The sequence below is a fragment of the Ischnura elegans genome, chromosome 6, assembly GCF_921293095.1.
Source record: "Ischnura elegans chromosome 6, ioIscEleg1.1, whole genome shotgun sequence".
In the NCBI taxonomy this organism is placed as follows: domain Eukaryota; kingdom Metazoa; phylum Arthropoda; class Insecta; order Odonata; family Coenagrionidae; genus Ischnura; species Ischnura elegans.
Genome location: NC_060251.1, coordinates 69,826,042 through 69,845,751, shown reverse-complemented (window position 1 = coordinate 69,845,751; position 19,710 = coordinate 69,826,042). Strand labels below are relative to the sequence as shown.

At 38.4% G+C, this 19,710-nt stretch overlaps 1 protein-coding gene across 2 annotated transcripts in view; it reads right to left on the bottom strand.

Annotated features, from left to right (window-relative positions):
• Positions 1-19,710, bottom strand: part of LOC124160970 (filamin-A) — a 298,897-nt gene that overhangs the window by 259,485 nt on the left and 19,702 nt on the right. For both annotated transcript variants that reach the window (XM_046537107.1, XM_046537108.1), the window contains exon 2: positions 9,014-9,362. In XM_046537107.1, the coding sequence (XP_046393063.1) occupies positions 9,014-9,362 (349 nt within the window). The remainder of the gene's footprint in view (positions 1-9,013; positions 9,363-19,710) is intronic.

Genomic DNA, 19,710 nt, shown 5'->3' with positions numbered 1-19,710 from the left:
AATACCCTCCATGGTGTACATTATTTATACATGCAAATCATTTTTAAAGGCCGTATACTCCGAGAACAGTGTTGAACACCTGTTGGGTCGAAGCGTTTTGCAGTTCACCTCAACCTTGATTTCAGGCGATCTCCTTCTCCTCGAGTTCCTCCCATTCCCGCAAAAGGAATACCCCACACATTCACTACAGAATCAGCCGAATACTACAAATAATGATCAGTGGCCATAAATTTACTCATTTTCGTGTTTAAATAACTGTTGTTGATCTATACCTACACACTGCACTGCAATTCGCTATAATAAGGAGATGTTACGACATCAGACGTTAAACTAATTCATAATAATAAACATTTTAAGGGCATGTTGAGGGAAATTCAACTTTCTGGGATCGATCAAGCATTTACGAATACCATTTATTGTTATGGAATAATGATTTCCGATAATATTCCGATAATATTTCTGCAAAATATCTTCCCTAAAAATTACTAAAAAATTAACAACAGTTCCCAGAAATTTTATTGCTGTCTACCGATGTCGATGTTTACTGCGTCAATACTCAATTTCAATTACTCATATTTTATCACTTCCTGAGAACCTGGAGATATAGTGCTGTGCTAAGTTGGTATTTACGGCGTCACTCGTGCACCACCGTGTCCTTAGTTTCACAAGCAAACTAAGCAATCTATTTCTTTAGTTTAGAACCTATTGTGTTTATAACAAGTACTTTTCACATGTGTTGCTGAAAATATTTTGTTATCATAGAAGCTATTCATAAAGGTTACAAAGCAAAATTAAGATAAATAGAACGCATTCTCTCAGTCTTCAGACGATGGAATACAATCAGGAAGGCATATTTCGAATGTTTCATGAAAATTACAAGTACTTCGCTTCTAAGGTCAGCCTTCTTAACACATGGTTCAGGGTAAGGTACAGGCCAAACTATGGTGATTAGGTATGATCCACTTAGGGAGGGCTAGATAATGGTTATAAACCCTTTAAAATCAAGTAAATTTCAGATTCAGCTTTATTAGTGATCTCGGCCTTATTTTGTTATGGATATGTAAAGAGAGACACTCGTATAATATTACTATTTAAAAGACAATTATATAATGACTCTAACAAAACTCATTCAAACCAAAATATGAGTAAAATATATGATCAAACAATAGGTTCAATGCAACTCTATAAAAGAACCAAAATAATCTTGTAATTTCAAATCGCCACGACTATTACTTTCAACTTATTTATTTTACATGGATTTCGCTCTAGAACTTCTAACCAAAATGTCGAAGAGGGGCCCTATGTAGATACAGCATATTAGTTTACCGAAAATATAGCACCAATAATGCTGTAAGTTCATAATTATGCTAATACCAATTTTCTGCTGTGTCAGAAAAACTTAAATTCATGCGAAATAACAATATAAATTGTGAAAAGTGAAGATGTGATAAGAAAAATATAAAAATCAAAGAAGTAATGTAAAAAAAATTTAAGAAAGAGAACAATAAATTTATGCTGCCCTCGTTAATTGATCCAGAGTTTATTCTTTCATAGTAACAGAAGACAATACGAACGTAAAACAAAAAAGTGAGCAGAATACGAAGCCAACTTTTTCAAGATCATGACGACATATGGCCCAAAAAGATGGATGAGTCTACTGCATCATTTGCATTTGTAGAGATTAGCTATCTAGATACAAAAACTCAATTATATCATAAAGGTTAACCAGAGATGATTATGAGACGTTAGAGCCTCGTTTTCCCATGCCATGAAAAGAATAATAGGTGCGTTTATAAACCGTATTTATCTAGCTCCTCTAAAAAAAATTTCAAATGAACGGGAATGATGGAGGAATATGTCAAGGGTCACGATCTTTGGATTGGAAAGTAGTCGCGAACTTAAATGCACCACTCAAAGGCTCAAGAGAAATTCCCTTACTCATCAAACAGTCTGGATATTTTTTAGGCCGGATTATCAGAGCAAGGCGGAAGACACATCGGACGTCTCGACAGTTCAACAAGTTAATCTTCAAGTATAGCGTTATTTTTCAAACTAAATGCCACAGTTATCAAGGAGACAATGACCCCAAAATCTAAACTTTCTCACTTGCAGCAATTAGCATAACCTAAACTGAAGAATGTTCTACGTAAGGTCAATAAATAGTTAAAAACTAAAAAAAAGTAATTTAGCGATGAATAATAGTTAAAAAGAGTCTAGTAGTAAACGTACTCCGATCCAACCTATGTAGATTCAATAAAGAAAATATTTTTTATGACAAGCAATTTTGATACTCATTTACGTAGTTTTATTGAATTGGTATTCTTATTTTATTTTAATAAATTAAATACGATTAAAAACAATACAACCGCTCTTGATTTATAAATGGAGTAACTAAACTAAGTTGATTGATTGTTAGGCGGTACGAAGTTCGCCGGGAAGTTCACATTCTGTTAATGGAACTAATGATGGCATATGTTAGGGAAGTACAAACGACTTTAATTCTAATTGCGAAAATAAACGGAGACTTAAAACTTGAAAATCTACAGATGATTCGAACAAAGCAATTTCGAGAAAATTCTAATGAACAAGAAGGGGGAGTAAATTTTTCCCCACTCAGAAAACTTTATGGAAAATATTCGCCAAAATTCGCATTCAGAATGGAATAAAATCCTCTGTTTTATGTCACTTGAGGCGAGTTATGCTGAACGAGCACGATTACAAAGATTCTTGGGCGCGATACGTAAGAAAAGTGATAGCTTTTATGGTATCCTCAGAGTGGAATACGCAAGAAAGTTGGCTTCATGATGACACTTGGTATTACTGCACTTAATATGTATGCTATGCATAAATTAGCTCCTATTATATTATCAATCTTGGAAAATATTACAATAGGGAGTTATATAATTAAGGATATACATTCCTGAAATCCGCAAAATAGATATGAAAGATGTGTCCCTGGGTAAACATTACCACTATGAATACAATCTTTTAATTTTTTAAGCCTATACTCATCACCATTTTTCGTAAACCTTTGTTAATAATTAGAAAATCGCCGAGAGATTTGAACTAAAGATCACTTATGACAAAGACCAAACAGATGGATGAGGCAGAATTGAAAAAAATAAACCTCGATTCACTGATCAAAGGATTGAGAAATAACAGAGATTACCATATGACGTATAAGTAATACTCAAATCCTGGGTATAAGTTACGACCAAAGTACTGGACGCATAGTGAGGGATGATCAATTCAGTGGTCTGACGAGCTTGACATCTATTGATCGTGACATGACGGGCGTGGTCAGATCATCACATCCGAAATTCAAGGACAACCACGGATTAACACTCAGTAAAGTCATGACGAAGTAGAATAATATTCATTGTCACGTACTTCCACATAATATACTAAATACATATATTACTATGGTTACCGCAGGAAATAGAAGTGATGCCGACTGAATGGAATTTATTCATAGTTTGAAGGCTCTATAGGATTAGTCGAGTAGATACTTCCAAAACACTTTCAAATATCTAACAAATAAAAGAAGATTTTAAATAAAAATTGCAACTGCAATGGTCAGTAAAAGTAAAAAAAAAAATAAAATTTGTGAATAATTATTCAAAAGTAAAAATATATTTATCTTCCCTGACGCGCAAATAATTGATATAAAAATCTGATAACGAAAAAAATTTCTAAACTGTTTTATACAGCTTTGGGCGATGAAGTATTTTCGCCCCGTCGTTCACATTTCCTTTCGTTCCGTTATTCGAATCCGGGAAAAACGAAAATGTAAGCGATTTCAACGCCCTCTTCAATGCCAGTATGACCTTAAACGCAAGACCTTGAGTGTGTCGTGGTCACGCCTTCGCCATGGGAACCAACGGACTGCATGGAGCTCAAAAAGCTGGCAACACTCCCTGAATTTAATATCCATTTCAAAATCGACTTTTGTTTACCCGTATATGAAAAAAAAGGTATATTCAAGGAAGAAAATCCAAAGTCCCAATGGTATCAAAGTGCATATAGGTACCTAAATTTATTCCTCGTACATTAGAAATGTTAATTTACCATTCTATTCATCGTTAAGCAGCAGAAAAAAACATTCAAATCTATTTTTATGAGCCTAACAGTTATTTTTGCTTTAATAGATTTAGCCTCTAAAAATTTGCTAAACAACAAAATCAAACGCACTAATTTACTGATAAATAAATGTGGGTGATGTAAAAACGATTGAATAATCATTGTGATAAAGGTTAATTAAATAAATGATCAAATCTTAGAAAACCCTAGCCTTCAAAGCTACTGAGGAATGGCTATAAAGGATTACAAAAAAACAAAAAAGGAGGAATAACGCTTTTTTTCTTTTCTAGCCAAAATGTGATACGAGTTTATTGAGGTTGAAAATCTTAGTGTTTAATAAAATCGAGGACTAATTAGATAAAAATAAAATTACTTATTAAAGTATCAATGAATTAAATATAGACACAATGGAAGGTTGCACGTATTTAAATCCTCAATTTTCCATCGATTTCTATGACCATGAATTTATTGATCGATGCTAAAAGGGCGAATTTTTACGCACCAAATTAATCAAGGCAACTAAAACTCGTGATTTATACAAAGGTAAAGAACGACAAACTTCAGAAAACAGTGTAGTCAATTTTAATAGAGATTTAGTTTTCAGCAAAGATCATGAAGTTTGACATTTCGGCTCCGTCTATGTTTTATCTTGATTTTACGTCATGAAAAAAGGCGAAACTTCTGACTCGCCATCAATGACCTGGCGGCCATCAATCGGCTCTCCATCAATAACCCGGCCCATATCATAAAACACAATAATTAAGTGAAATATATAATGGAGGGATAATCTGAAAGAAAACTCCCTAGAGCCAAGAAAATAGATTTGTCATTGGGGCAGATAAAGAATGACACAAGGAAGAGAAAAATCAGGGAACTGAAGGAACTTGCTTGGGAAAGGAAGAATTGGAGGATTGCTATACACTAATCGTAGTTTGAATTGCTATGAATTAACGATTACAATCTACATACGTATGATAATTTCAACTGAGAACGCCTTTCAAGATATTTAACGTCCAAGAGAATGAGCGACCTTCGATGAATGTACCAGATTGTTGGTATTGACTCTTTCTCAAGCGGAGAAATCATCTCGTGCGTTGAAATCTCCGCTGAGGAGGCGTGCTCTAAGGATTGAAGTTGGCAGCCAAGCGGCGGGCGACTTTCCCTTTCGGAGGATGCTAAACAGATAAGTTGCCTTCTCGCCCTCAGGCGTCGGATTCTGACGAGGATCCCAAATTGGTGCACACTGCACCACCCGCCGCCGTGACAGCTGTAAGTTTGTGCTTATATTCGCGCCAGTGTCAGGGGCAGGCTTAATGGGATAGTGGTTTCCTCTTTTTCATTTTACAAAAAAAATGAAGGAATGCCATTTAAATCCTCGCACACAATACTTGTTGCAGGACAGGACGATGGAATGGGTACACTTTGACTGCATCTTAGGCAACGGTTTAACCTGCACGAAAAGCTATGAATCTAGAACATGGTGATCACCGTAAAATTTTAATGGTAAACTGTCAGTAAGAAAACAGTAGGCAATTTTATCAGTCGAACGAATTACTTGTTATCTTATTTGAGAATGAAATTATTCATAAAAACTATTCAGTGACCACCCACCATGTTTGATATTATTATGCACCCTATTGAAGTGATAAAAGCACTAATGGTAAGAATCCATAAGTATTTAAACTTTATTTCAAATCATTTTATAAGTATCGCATGGAAGAAAACTGACTTGTTTTGACATGAAAAAGTAGCCATTTTTATCGAATTTTCCCGCTGTTATTACCCGCGGAAATTATAACTTTAGTAGTTTTATTAGTAGGTAGTTTTACCTTCCATTAGCTATTGCATTACACGCTTTTATTGTAACACCACCTTTTATTTTCCGTAAATATATTAAAACTACTTAAATTTACAAAATGGGTCACTGCAAGAATGGCCAAAATGTGTCATAAAATTTCTTTAGAAAACATTTTATAAGGTTTATATTAGTGAAGTAGCTGTGTAAACAATTCTCTTGACATTACTGTTATGATTGATATTCTATAGGAATTGAGAGATGCTAAAAGCGCGACACCTTGCCAAGGTATCTCGCCTCTTTATTAAAATTTCTAGAATAACACGATAGCTGGATTAGAGCACTTGAGTGGCCCGCGTTCACTGCCCTGTTCAGGCTTGCAGAGTGTACAGGCATAAGGCTGGAGATCGACTTCTTTTCACTCTGGGATATATTGGTCTGGGAACGACCTTAGATTAGTAAATCCACAAAAATATCAATTAAGAGGTTCCTTGAGAAACCAGAAACGAATAAACATTTTTGGACATACATTATGAAATATAATATTCTATGTAATTTTCTTCCAAACAATTTCTACTTGATACTTAGCATTTTAGATTAGATTAATTGGAGAAAAATTTAGATTTAGAGCAAACTAATACTAAATCATATAGTGACACTTATGCAATGATAATTTCGTGTAAATAAGGCCATTTTACCTGCAATGGAGATCCAACGATCATTGCTACTCATTTCATAGAGTTGAGCAAGGGCCAATAACTTCTACGCTTGGTTTTATTTGAGTGGCCAGCTATAGAAGCTTATGAACAGAATGAAATCACATCTGATTCCACGTAACATTTGGAAATCTCGATTTCATTGAACTGCGAACCATAGAGATGGCACACGATGAAGCACTGTTTATGTTTTCAGCCGGTTTCCTGGAGAAAGTCATAATGGTCGATGACCAAATGCGATTAGCGCCTCGGTGCGATAGAAAGTTGCCCATTTCACCGCTCGCGCCATTTATTCCGTCTCTTGCTTACCAGACTGGTTCTTCCCTAACGAATTACACTCACACGTCCGACATCGACGGTATTGGCAAAAGTTAAGTGAGAAGAGAAATTTGATTCACTCATTGAGGCATGTCATATATCATGTGAAATGGAAAATTCGGTGCCGGAATTGACGAAGCTTTTCAAGTAACTTTATAGCAAGGCATTAGCCACGTATCGTAATGAAAAAGCTGTACCGAAGCAAAGCATAATTGAACGGCGGCCATATCAATGAATATAAACATACGGTGTTTCGATGGCTACATCGAAAGAAGACTATTTAATAAGGGAACACCTACAAGCAAAATGTGAGACGAAGCCAGGAATAAGCTGAACATATTTAAAGCAAAAAAATCATGTTACCTACGAATACAGAACGTTTAAATTGTAAATGATTGAACCAAACACGATATTCATTACTCAATCGAGGAAATTTTTGAATAAACATAAAAATGATCTTTCATTTCTGGGATCATTTGTCAATAAACATAAAATAAAAAAAATAAATATGAGCGAAAAATAATCAACACAGTGATTCGACATTATGAGTTTCATTCATAAGTTAAAAAAATATGCTAAAACATTAGCTACCTTAAACGCCTTAAACCTACAAACCATCGTCACAGTAAATGATGGTTGAATAGTATGAATGAATGGCGACAAAAATACTTTATACATAAATATGAAAGCATGAAATGCATTGCTCGCGACCTTATGATAGCTTAATACCAATAAAATAACTAGAAAAATCAGAAAAAATGCCAAATATTTGTCATCGTATGGCTTCCTGAGGTAATTGCATCGCATCTTCGGAGCTCTAGTTCCGAATTCGGCCGATAGTTAGCGTCTCAAATGTCTGGATTCTCTCAGGAGGTTTGAATAACTGGAAGCGCTGTTTCCTAGTTTTTAGCGTGGTCAGAGTTTCGTTATTCTGGTTTGACAATTTTTGGACCCAGACTCCGACTGATATTTTGTTCGGATTAAGATGCTGAAAAATGCTACCATAATCACTAAAATTTAGCCAGCGATTATCATCGGAGTTTTCCCATCATTTGAAATACTTCTATTAATATATAAACGCCTGCTATCCCTTTACTGGTGGGGATATCCTTGAAAGTATAATTTCGTACTTTTATTGCTAAATTTTCATTGGCTATAATACAATTGAATAGCAGTATAATTGCAGGAAAATGATTAGTTTACACTCGGAAAATTATACTTTTAAGCTGAGCTGGTTACAGAACCTAATAGTGGGGATTGATAATAACTTTTCCCAGGGAAAATATTATTGAGACATAACTTCGCTAAGCCTAAAACTAATTACAAAAGTTTTACTGTGTACTATAGAGTTCTAGCGATTTGATCGCTGGATTATTCTTCCTCATAGGATAATCCTCTAAAATCGGTGGCACAGTAATGGCTGACGTCTAGTTTCGCTAGTGTGTGGGCCCTTTTCGCTTCTATAGCGTTAAGGTGTTTTTCCCCGTCCCATCCCTTCCAACCCTTTACCTACCCCAGAGGCTTCGTCGGGCTCCTATCGCGGCGGCGCATCTTTCCTTTTTCCTTCCTTTCCAACCCCCTCCCCGGGTGATCGGGCGAATCAGCAAGATTGCTGAGTCCCGGCCCCGGTGCGATGTATCCTCGCACGGCTCCCCTGAGCCCTAATTTCATTGTGTACTATAGAGTATTTTAACGCATTAACGAGTAATGACCAAAAATTTCACCAAAACTTACTCATGAATCATATTAAGATTGCCAATGTTTTGGTCAAGGTGGCTTATCCTACCCAATCACGTATTTGTTTCGGTTGGATGTAGTGGAGGAAGCCGGTGAATAGCGTTGTGATAATTTCGGATATTTAAACTGAAAATGGAACCCCAGCATGAAGTAAAAGCACGAGCAAAATTCTCGTCGGCGCAAGATATACGTTTAATATACGAAGTAGAGCGTCGGCCAATATATAACCGTCGGTCACGTACATACGTGCGCATGCGCGATCGTGGCGGCGGCAGCAATGTGCGATGGGGTGCAGTCGCAGCCGCAATCGCGGTCGCAGACGCTAGTGTGATACGGCCATAAGACGTTATACGTTATGTGTACTCACCGATGTTGACGAGCTTGACACCGTCGGCGGCGATGGCGTCCAGGGCGGCGGTGACGTTCTCGAGGCAGTGGTGTCGGTTGGTGGGTCGGCGGTGGACGGCGGGCGTCTTGAGGCGACGCTTCTGCAGCGACTCGACGAGCGCGACGAGTCGCGTGCCGTCGCACAGGTCGGCCGAGAGGTCGCGCACTTCGGGGCGACCCGCCAGGTCGCCGGGCGGCGCATTTCGCAGATGCTCGTTCACCCAGTTTCGGAATGTGTTCGCCTGGATCTCAACCCAGAGGTCTTCGTGGCCCTTGATGGCCATGCCGCGGGCCGCATGGCCTTCCGGACTACGGGCCATCATGCCCACCTAATTGGCAGAAAGAAAAGACATAAAGGCCAATTAGAATCTAGGAATTAAGGTATATAAAAAAAACACTATACTTAACTAGGCGGAACCATGGAGTTTTAAACTCAAAAACAGAATCCATCGATTAAAAAATTACATGAAATGGTATTACTTGACTCATCATCAATAAAATTACTTTATATTGGGGAGGCACATAAGTCACTTTTAAGTGCACAAGATAAAAGACCATAAGGTAATATTTTTTAAAATTCATTAGCAGCAAAGGCAAGAGTTATGCAAAAAATGTAATATTACCATTTACTGGCCGGGTTCTTAGTAATAAGTTTGATTACACTTAGTTAATTCGTTCCTAGTGTGCCGCTCGCCTAAAATTTGCGGACTGTTTAGTCAACACTGATTACTATAGTTAAACATATCAACAACAAATCGATTGAAATTGAAGTTATTATTTACAAAACTATAGCCAATTGGCTACAACCTTGTCGCTTACGCGTACCCTTATCGACCAGACCTGCATTGCATCATCCTCATTAGTTTTTAATTACGAGATCTTAAGCCATAAATCCTAAAACGTTACATTTTCACCTTGAAGGAGTCAGGGATAAACAGTTTTTTTTGAAAGGTTTTGAGGTTAATTGAGCTGTTTCTTCAATTATTCATATTAAAAAAATGCGTAGGTAATAATGGCTGTCGTGGCTTTAATAATGAACAGCGAAAGTTTTCTTTATCACAAGCTTCCAGAATGAGTCATGTTGTTTAGACAATATGTTTTCAAGTTGATTGCAATTGATTGACATACTTAATATCAAGGTTAATACTTATCGCAGTGATAACTGGACTCAGTTTAAAAAAAATAGATAGGGTACAGATGGTTTCTGCACAAATAAAGAGCGACCTGGATATAACGATGACCATGACCTACGAAATACATTAATAGTTTCTTCACGCCGAGCAGTTACACGTTGAGGTGTGTTTCCCACATTTGAAGTGTCACTATAGGATGAAGGGCATTGGATTTCTGACGTGAGGCATTGTTAAAAATCAAAACGTGCATCGCACTTCAAGAGAATACAGCGAATTTCTTCGTCCGATAGAGTGCGTGGGGATGATTGACGATCATACCGACACGAAACGCTGTTCATTGCGTGGGAAGAAGACCGAGTTTCGGTAGACCTTGGCCCAAGTTTCCCCGGCATTACAGGCGGTCGGGGAGACCCTGGCACAGCGGGGGGAGGAAAATATTCCGCTGATAGCAATAAGAAGTCTGCCCTCTCGAGTGGAAATATTTACGAGATCTTTGCAATCTGATTGAATTGATACTAGATACTTGCGGTGAAATGACGGGTCTAACTTTTCATGGAATTCCTACGCCAAATCACGCAATTACGTGTAGCTCGTCATTATATTTTCATAATATTAGCACTATTTAGGGGAACAATATGAATATTTTGCAAGTTTGCAAAGACACGATATTAAAACATCCATTGTATTCATAAACACAGCGGTGGATCTATGGGGGCCAAGGGGTTTATTGTCCCCCCCCTTTGGGTACCTAATTATACTAGATAGAATGGTAATTTTTTTCGACCCCACGTACTGCTGGAATTTTAACCCCCATTTAGCTCCCCCCTTGTCCCTATCCTGGATCCGCCACTGCATAAGGAACTCATATTTCATGAAATATGAGCTCTTTATGCAGTGGAAGTAATTAAATGATTTTATGCGAGTAGCGAAATATGTTTTCTCGATGAGTTTAACGATATAATTTACAATATGAAATAATAATAACTTTTTCTTTCACCGCTCTTTGCTGATTACAAACCGAAAAATATCTTGGCATTACTTACCACTCCAAATAAAAAATAAGTAGGAGATGGGAGTACGATATTCAGAAAATAATTTGAAGTTGTTGGGGACAATGGACACTGCTAACTAATGACCTTTCTTGTCTTACAGATGCTCCAAAGTTCACCCAGCTACCACCTCAGAATACAAATTTATTCTTTGGATTAATACTACACCGAAATAAGGCAAGCTTTTCCTACTTTCAAGGTCAAAAAAGATGCGAATACTTCCAATTTCAATGCTAAAACAGTTAGGAACAATGTGGAGACGTAACTAGAAATATTTTCTACCTGCTTCAGTAAATAAAAAACGTCAGGCAATGAAAATAATGGCTCCTGTCTAAATTGCGTCGATATAGAGATTACGACTTGGGAGTGGTCACGTAGTTTTCGAGAAAGTACATGATGTCAAACAATCTAGCCTCTCCAAGCGAGTGCCAAAGTTCTTGTGCATTGTGTGCCAACCCTGTAGATTTTTCACCAGAAATTCGCCCGATTCATTCAATCGGTGAGCGAAGCATGAATGCACACAGACTTTTGGAAACGTTGCTACATATAGATGAAACAATTCAAAATTTTCTTCATCGAATAAAAGTTAAAAACCGCATTGAGTCTATTAGAGTAAGACAGTCACCGAAGCTGATTGAAATCTTTCCACGTGTCAGCCGGCTTTACGCTGATGTCAAGTTAGTCATAACTCTGACGTAACTTCAACGAACTGAAGAGAAGCAATTACTCCCAGCAAGCCTTTAAATGGATCGAATCACGGTCTCCGGAGATCGAGGAGTCCAAGTAATGCGAAGTCCATGCGTGAGTCGAAATACAATGCGCAGTAGAAAAGACGAGCCAATTTAGGAGTTAAACAGAAACGTCTGAGATCTTACATCCGTGCCTCTAGTAATAATTGGTGGTTCATAAAAGGTATGGCCATGACTTAAATAGTCGACATGCAGGTCATCAAAACAACCATTGTCATTCGTCGACCTTGGATCATGCAATGACGGAAAATGAATACAAGGCATTGTTACAAATTTAACTTTTTTCTCTGTACGTGAAATCTATTGCACTGCTAATTCACAACATATTTACGCTTCAGTGTAACGTAACACTTGATCTTTCAAGCAAGAATCTGGCCTAGAAATACCATTACTTGGAAAGGGCTTACAAGTTTTTTTTTTAATTTAATAAAGACTCTGGTTTATAACATGTTCTCAGTCCTTACATGTGCATACAAACTTGTATGAGTAAAATCAAAAGTATTTATTTAAACGAACATAGGCCATTAAAGGCATAAGAACATTATCTAGCCTGTCACAAAGGGTTATCTCCGAAAAACTATCATTATAACGAGTTTCGTTTACTTCCAATCGCGGTATGCGATAACTAATGTGAATAATGCGACAAAAATGTGCTATTTAAAATTCAAAATAAGATTTACAATTAAAAGTAACGACTGATAAAATTCAAATATCATGCCTCAACTGAACTAAAAATTGTGGAATGGAATACAAATATTCGGACTGGCATTATACACAAGGATACCGTGAACTAATCCTCCAAAACGCTCCACTCTAAGCATAAAGGTAGTAAGGTAGCATAAAAATATAATCAATATTCAGAACTATAGCCATGGTCAAAATGTCATACTTCAGACAACAATTTTAATAAAGCGAAGACCATTATTCAGCATCTCGCAAAATTCGCGACCCGGATAAATGATAAGGAAATTAGCCCAAAACAAAAAAAGGTTTCAATTTGAGTCTACAACACATCCTGACGGAGTGTAATAAATATCGATCCCCTCGAGACAAGGACAAAGTGAGCGGTGCCCTAAATCATGCCCCGGTGATTCTCCGGAGCGTTTGTCGCGAGTAATTGCCTTTTTAAAGGAAATCAACGTTTTTAACAAGCTATAAATTGATTTAAACAAATGCATGCATTTTTTATTTTAAATTTTAAATATTAATGCCCTTTATAATAAGTCATTAAACACTTTACATAAGGACGGTTGTGGTGCAAAATGACCTTTGCTGTCGACGGACCCAAAAAAAAACTAACTAGCCAACGAAAGAAGGTATTAGTGAACGACTAAACTTACGCAAGGAACAATCTTTTAAAACAAGGAAGAAGCTAAATCATGGCGTAACAAAGGGAGGTTATAACTCAAGAGTAAATACGAAAACCGATTTTGTACTCCAGAAGTAGGTAGGCCAATCTAATATCACGTACTGGGTTTCATAGGCGTAAACTTGCCTTGTCAACGTTTGTTTTTTATGTTAGTTATTTCTATTGGAAAGTGCATTTGAATCGAATTTTATAAAAACGAAACAGATAAATGCATCAGGATATTAATAAAATTTATTTCATCATCAGTCAACAATCCTAAGAACGTGTAATATTTCTAACCCTGCCGCGTGAACGGCGGTGAAATATACAACAATTGCCATGAGAAAATTTTTTCTCATGGCAATTGTTGTATAATCCTAAGAACGGTTTGACCAGTGGCGCCGACTCCATGGGGCTTGAGGGGGCACGAGCCCCCTCAAAAATTTGTTATGGGTGTGAGGAAAAAATGTGTCAGGCTTGTCGATTTTCCTCCGAGTGTCCAGATATCGAGATTCGAGTTATCAGGGCTCTAATGTTGATTATACGACTCTTCTAAAATGCTCAAATAACTTATAACTAACTACTTATACCGTTTCCCTGGGTAAGATCCCCGGTTTGGCCACCCCCCAATAGTTTTTGTAAGTCGGCATCCATGGGTTTGACACAGTTCTCCATTCCTTTTCCCTATCCGCTAGCCTTTTTGGCTATTAATTTTTTTTTAATTTAATAATTTTTCCATTTATCAAACGCTTACTGAAGCATTACGATAGCCATCAGCCCCTGGTTACTTCGCAACCTCCTGGTGCACGCTGGTCCACAGTTACTGAGATGATTAGACCGATTTCATCAATTCTTCGAAGGTAATCGCCGACGAGAACATGAGATGTGAGGATGAATCACGGCTGATCACGGCCTTCAACTTCACCCACTGCCAATCGCATTAACAGCCAATCAACCGAGCGAAGGAGATCCTTAGAGCGCACGCTAAAAATCTCGGCTTGCTTACGCACGAAAAGCGGTTATGAGTCACGGCCTTCGGGTTGTTTGGAGTGAGAGCGCCACCTAGCCGATCCGACCCGAGTTATTCCTCCCACAGTCACGCTACCTCCACTCTCTGAGGCCTGCCCGCATATCAAAGGCAATGTGGTCCCGGCTACGACTTGGGCGAGAATGTGAGCTGGTGACATCAAATCTGCAGGGATGGCGAGCGGAACGAAACGAAAATGTTTCGTTTCGATCCGGAGGGAAACGAAAATACGAGGCCAAGGTTTAGTTTCGTTCCCGCACGAAATTAAAATCACCAAGGAGTTTAGTTTCGACCCGAGACGAAACTTTACTCACGGCAACGAAACTAAATTAATCGAAACTCCGCCGCTCATGGTTAAGTTTTGATCTCTGAAGTTGAGTGGAAGGGGATAATGCCTCGTTCACATTACGATTTTCCGAGCGATTGTTCTAACGATAGTTGTCCTGACAATAGTTCACGTAGTTCCGAACGTTGCCACTATACGATGGTTAGGCGCTGGGAGACCGGAAAAGGAAGCGACAGGAAAAAGACGAATAGTTCGCGAAGCTCTCTTCGCCCTATTTTTTTCATGGATTTGTCATAGGAAGGAAGAATATGGGCGGAAGAAAAATTATTCGGTAATAATACACGTTGAACACAGTAATATCTTGACCCGTCATACCTCAACAGCTTTGCTAACCGTCAATTTCTCGTTCACTTTAGATGTCAGCACTAGAGGGCAGCACAAGTTTTAACCATCGTTGTGTGAATGCACGATAGTTCCAACGATTGCTGGAACAATCGTAATCTGAACGAGGCATAAGAAGGAATAGTTTCGACCCATTACGTTTGACATACGTGTGGAGAGGTTAAAACATCGATATTAAAAATAGAATGGCCAGTTCACCGTCCTCCTGTTAGTGGTAAAAATATGAGTGCTCCATCCATCCAACGGCGGTAGGCCGAATCTTTATTTCATTCAACCATACTTCGTACTCGGTGTGTGGGTCGAAACTAAACTGTTCTAAGGTGAAGCACGTGGTCCCTGCGGAGTGAAACATTATCGTTTCGTCCCAGAGTTTTACTTTAGTTTCGACCCGAAGTAGTTTTGACTCCGATTTCGTTTCGACCCTGAATTTAGCTTCCCGGGTTTAAATCCATTACGTTTTGTTTCTGCATTTCGCTCCCGGGAACGAAACTATTGAAATTTTACTGGTTTTGACTTTCGCTAAGTTTCCACTGCCATCCCTGGCGTGGAGTCAGCCGTGGACTTAACCTGGAGCGCTAGGAACCTGAGCCATGTTTCTCCTGGCTTGCGTGTAATTGGAGCGCATGACGCAATCGCCGCCACAACGTAGCTACGTTAATCAATGACTGGGCTAGTTGGGTGAGCGGTGAAGTGTCTACCCTAATTTAAGTAGGAATTACTCTCAATTCATTGGTCTCCCTTCCCTTTGGAGCAATGGTTTACACATATGGTCTCGTAATAATCAGAAAGAATAGCTTAAAATTTGACGAAAGAAAAATGAACATAGATTTGAATAATGCTTTTTGTTTCCTGGGTCACAGAGAATATTTGTAATGTCGAATAATGCCTTCGTAGTCGTGCATAGAAAAATCCCATTGCTTTGTCAAAGTGACTGTATTTGAAGGTATTCCAAGAATTGCCGACTTTACCATCATGAAAAATGAACTCTATGAATAAAATTCACTCTTTCGTAATCCCCTTTTAGCCCATTCGTTGACAGAAACATTATATCTAGCATTATTGGCATCAAATAAGCCATAAACCCCAATTATATCGCTCTTTTTTGCCAGCCATTACACCAAAGAAAATAAATTACGTAATGTTTCATTTGGGTGAAATTTGTCTACCAATAGTACTACCGACTACATGCAAGAGAATACGCTATCAAAAGGCTACAGAGGACTAACCAACGAGCCTGCATTTCCTTAACATGTATTTTTTTACATTGAGAATGCCATGCTTTTATCAGCACAATTCTTCTCCATCACTGCGGTCGACCGTACAATAAACAAGACGCAGGAAGGAAAGGTAATTCACTAAATCGAAACTGCTTGGGACGTTTTGATTCACTGATCATGCCAACAGAATTGGAGGGAAAATTTAAAAAAATCGACAAAAAATAAATCATATCCAAAATATTTTAAAATCAGAGGGTAAATCGAGAAACGTCCGTTAATTCAAACCTAGGAATTCTACTTATATGGACAAAAAATAAAAAAATAAACCAAGTATAGAATTTTTATGGGTGTATAAGGTATACTTGATCCAACATTTCCTCTACGTCCTGAAAAAAAAACTACATTTGAGATAAAAACAGGGGAAAATCAAATTTTAGGTAAAGACGAATGCCAACAGGGATATACTTTATTTACTCTGAAAATTTCAAAAACAGCGAATATTTTTAACGAGCTAAGTCGATGGCAGTCGTTGCGAAGGCGGGCATGGGTCTAGATTCTCCACAAGAGGACTTGTGAGGTGTGGGTGGCGATGAGGTTGCTTGTGAAGGTGAACGCGTAATAGGCGGGAGGTGAGGGCACCTGCAACTTCTAAGGCCTCCATGCGGATGAGGGGGAGAGCGGAAAGGCAGTGGGCCAGGAAGTTCCCATGCGTCAAAATAAAGGGACTGGCGGTCACGGACAAAGGAGCAAGGGAAGAGGCCACCACATGACCACCTAGTGCGTGGCAAACCAGCCGGAATAAGGCCTTCATCAAATCAGTCTCCTCTGCACACAAAATTTTACCCCGTCACAATATAATATGAGAGTGGAATTTTTCAGAATTAGGCGATCTACCTTGCACGTCATTATGAACAGAGGCGGTCTGGCCAGGTCGGCTGGTCGGCGATCGCCGAGGGCCCCGTGCTTAGGGGGGGAGGGGCACAACGCTTGGGTCTATCGGGAAGCGTATATGAAAAGTGTAATGAAAAGACTCCAGAATACTTAATCCAAATTTTTTGTTGCTATAAAAATTCTACGCTTTCATTGATTGATATATAACATACTCCGTGTAATAAGATTATTTAAAAAGATAAAATAAATGTGTCAGAAGATAAAAGAGAACTGAATTCTTTTTTTGAAAAGGTTATTTTAGAGTATTTTTAGATTTCAGCGCAGTTTCAAAGAAAAAATACACTAAATAAATAGATAATAGAACCATAATGCAGTTTTAAATTTTATAAACTCTGAAATGCTCACTCTTCATTATATTTTTTCGTAAGAAATTGCTATTTTTTAACAATTATTATCAGGCTTTTGAGTGCCAGAATAACATCAAAATCCATCCTAAAATGTTTCCCGGGGGAGGACCCCCGAACCCTTCTAGGTAAGGTGGGCCCCGTCATGAACCCCAGCCGAGGGCCCCCAATCACCCAGACCGCCCCTTATTATGAACAAGAAATACGTAGAAATACGTAAGAAATACGTTACGATTACGACGCAAAATGTCTCATAATCGGTGAGATTTGATAATACCGACGGTATTGTGGGTCAATTGCATTAAAGTTTTATGGAAGTTACTAAATTTTTCGTATCCTTTATGATACATATCTAATAATATTGCAAAATAACGCCTTCTCTACTCAATGGAATTTGTACTAGGCTTCTGATGCGATTTTGAAGAACCAATCAATTCCAATAAACACTATGCCCTGAGAAAGCTTTTATAGAATTTTTTTTGGCTTAACTTCCCTGCGAAGGGTAATCTTAAGACGCAGCACAACAATGTTTACGTGGAAAGTAGGAAGTCTAAAAACAGGGTTGATAGTAGGCACGACGTTTACGAAACTGTAATAAATAACTTACGTGCATATAATTTCTCTAACATAATAAAATTTTGACGTGTAAATGACGTACCTTACTTATGAAATTTATATATATTACGACCTACTGGAAAATAAATATTGTTATTAATAATTCAAAGAATGAATTATTTCTTGTACAGGAATGGGATTTCAAATATACAATCATTTTAATACTAAGTTCGGCATTGATGTGAAGGTGTGCCTTTGAATTTCTAGTCATCTTGATTACTTCACCAATTGTAGCCTTTAGACATAACACCAGGGGAAAAATAAGGTCAAAGGCTTGAAGCCTAAATGGTAGAAAGGAAAAAACAGCGGTAACACACGGTTGAAGGCGGATATAAGCATGTTTAAGAAATTGAGGAACTAAATTTTTAATAACGAAAAGATAGGTATTCACTTGCATAGTGCAGCAAAAATATACGACTTTTAGCCTAAATGTACCAACAGATCGAGTACACATAGTATGCCATTTTTGCAACCAACAATTGGAACTTTTTTAAAACCCTCTATCTCTCTTTCCATACTACATATAAGATAGATAGGATCCCATATGCGTAGAGCAGCAGAAATGTTCGAATTTCATCTTAAACGTACAAGCACATGATATCATTTTGGCAGTAACACTGGGAACCTTCTAAAAACCTTCTGTACCTCTACTCATACCACAGAGAGGACAGATAGATTTTCCTCTGCGTAGTACAGCATAAATCTACGAATTTCATCCTAAACGTTCCAGTACATAGTGTACGGATGTCATTTTGGCAGTAACATTGGGATTTTTTTGAAAACCTTCTGTCCCTCTACTCATACCACAGAAAGGAAAGAAAGATTTCCCTTTGCGTAGCGCAGCAGAAATCTACGACTTTCATCCTAAACGTACCAACACAGGATGTCATTTTCGCAGTAACATTTGGAACCTTTTAAAAAACCTTCTGTCCGCTGCGGCGTAGCGCAGCAGAAATCTACGAATTTCATCCTAAACGTTCCAGTACATAGTGTACGGATGTCATCTTGGCAGTAACATTGGGAACCTTTTAAGAAGCTTCTTTCCCTCCCTCCACAGGCCAACTCGTACTTCAGAGAGCACTCTCACCTTTTCCTGCCTATGCTCCACATCCTCGGCGGTGTTGCGCAAAAAAATAATCTTTCGTCCAGGGTGACCTCCCTGCCGGCTCGCACACTCTCTTCGGACAACGCCTCCCCGCCCTTCCCCCCTTTCACTCCGGATAATTCACGTCCGTGGCTCGTGACCGACGTGCGCTCTTGCTACACGCTCTACTATCATCAGTGGACTCGCACGGTCTCTAGTGGAAGCGTGGGGCTGGAGAACTCCCAAATATCGCGGCATCATGGATCGCATGGGCTCGTACTAGTAGGCAGGGTTGGCAAGCGAAACGAAATGAAAGTCAAAACCAGTAAAATTTCAATAGTCTCGTTGCAGAGCGGAATGTAGAAACGAAACGAAATGTATTTCAACCCGTGGAGCTAAACTCAGGGTCGAAACGAAATCTGAATCAAAACTACTACGGGTCGAAACGAAACTATACCTATGGGATGACACG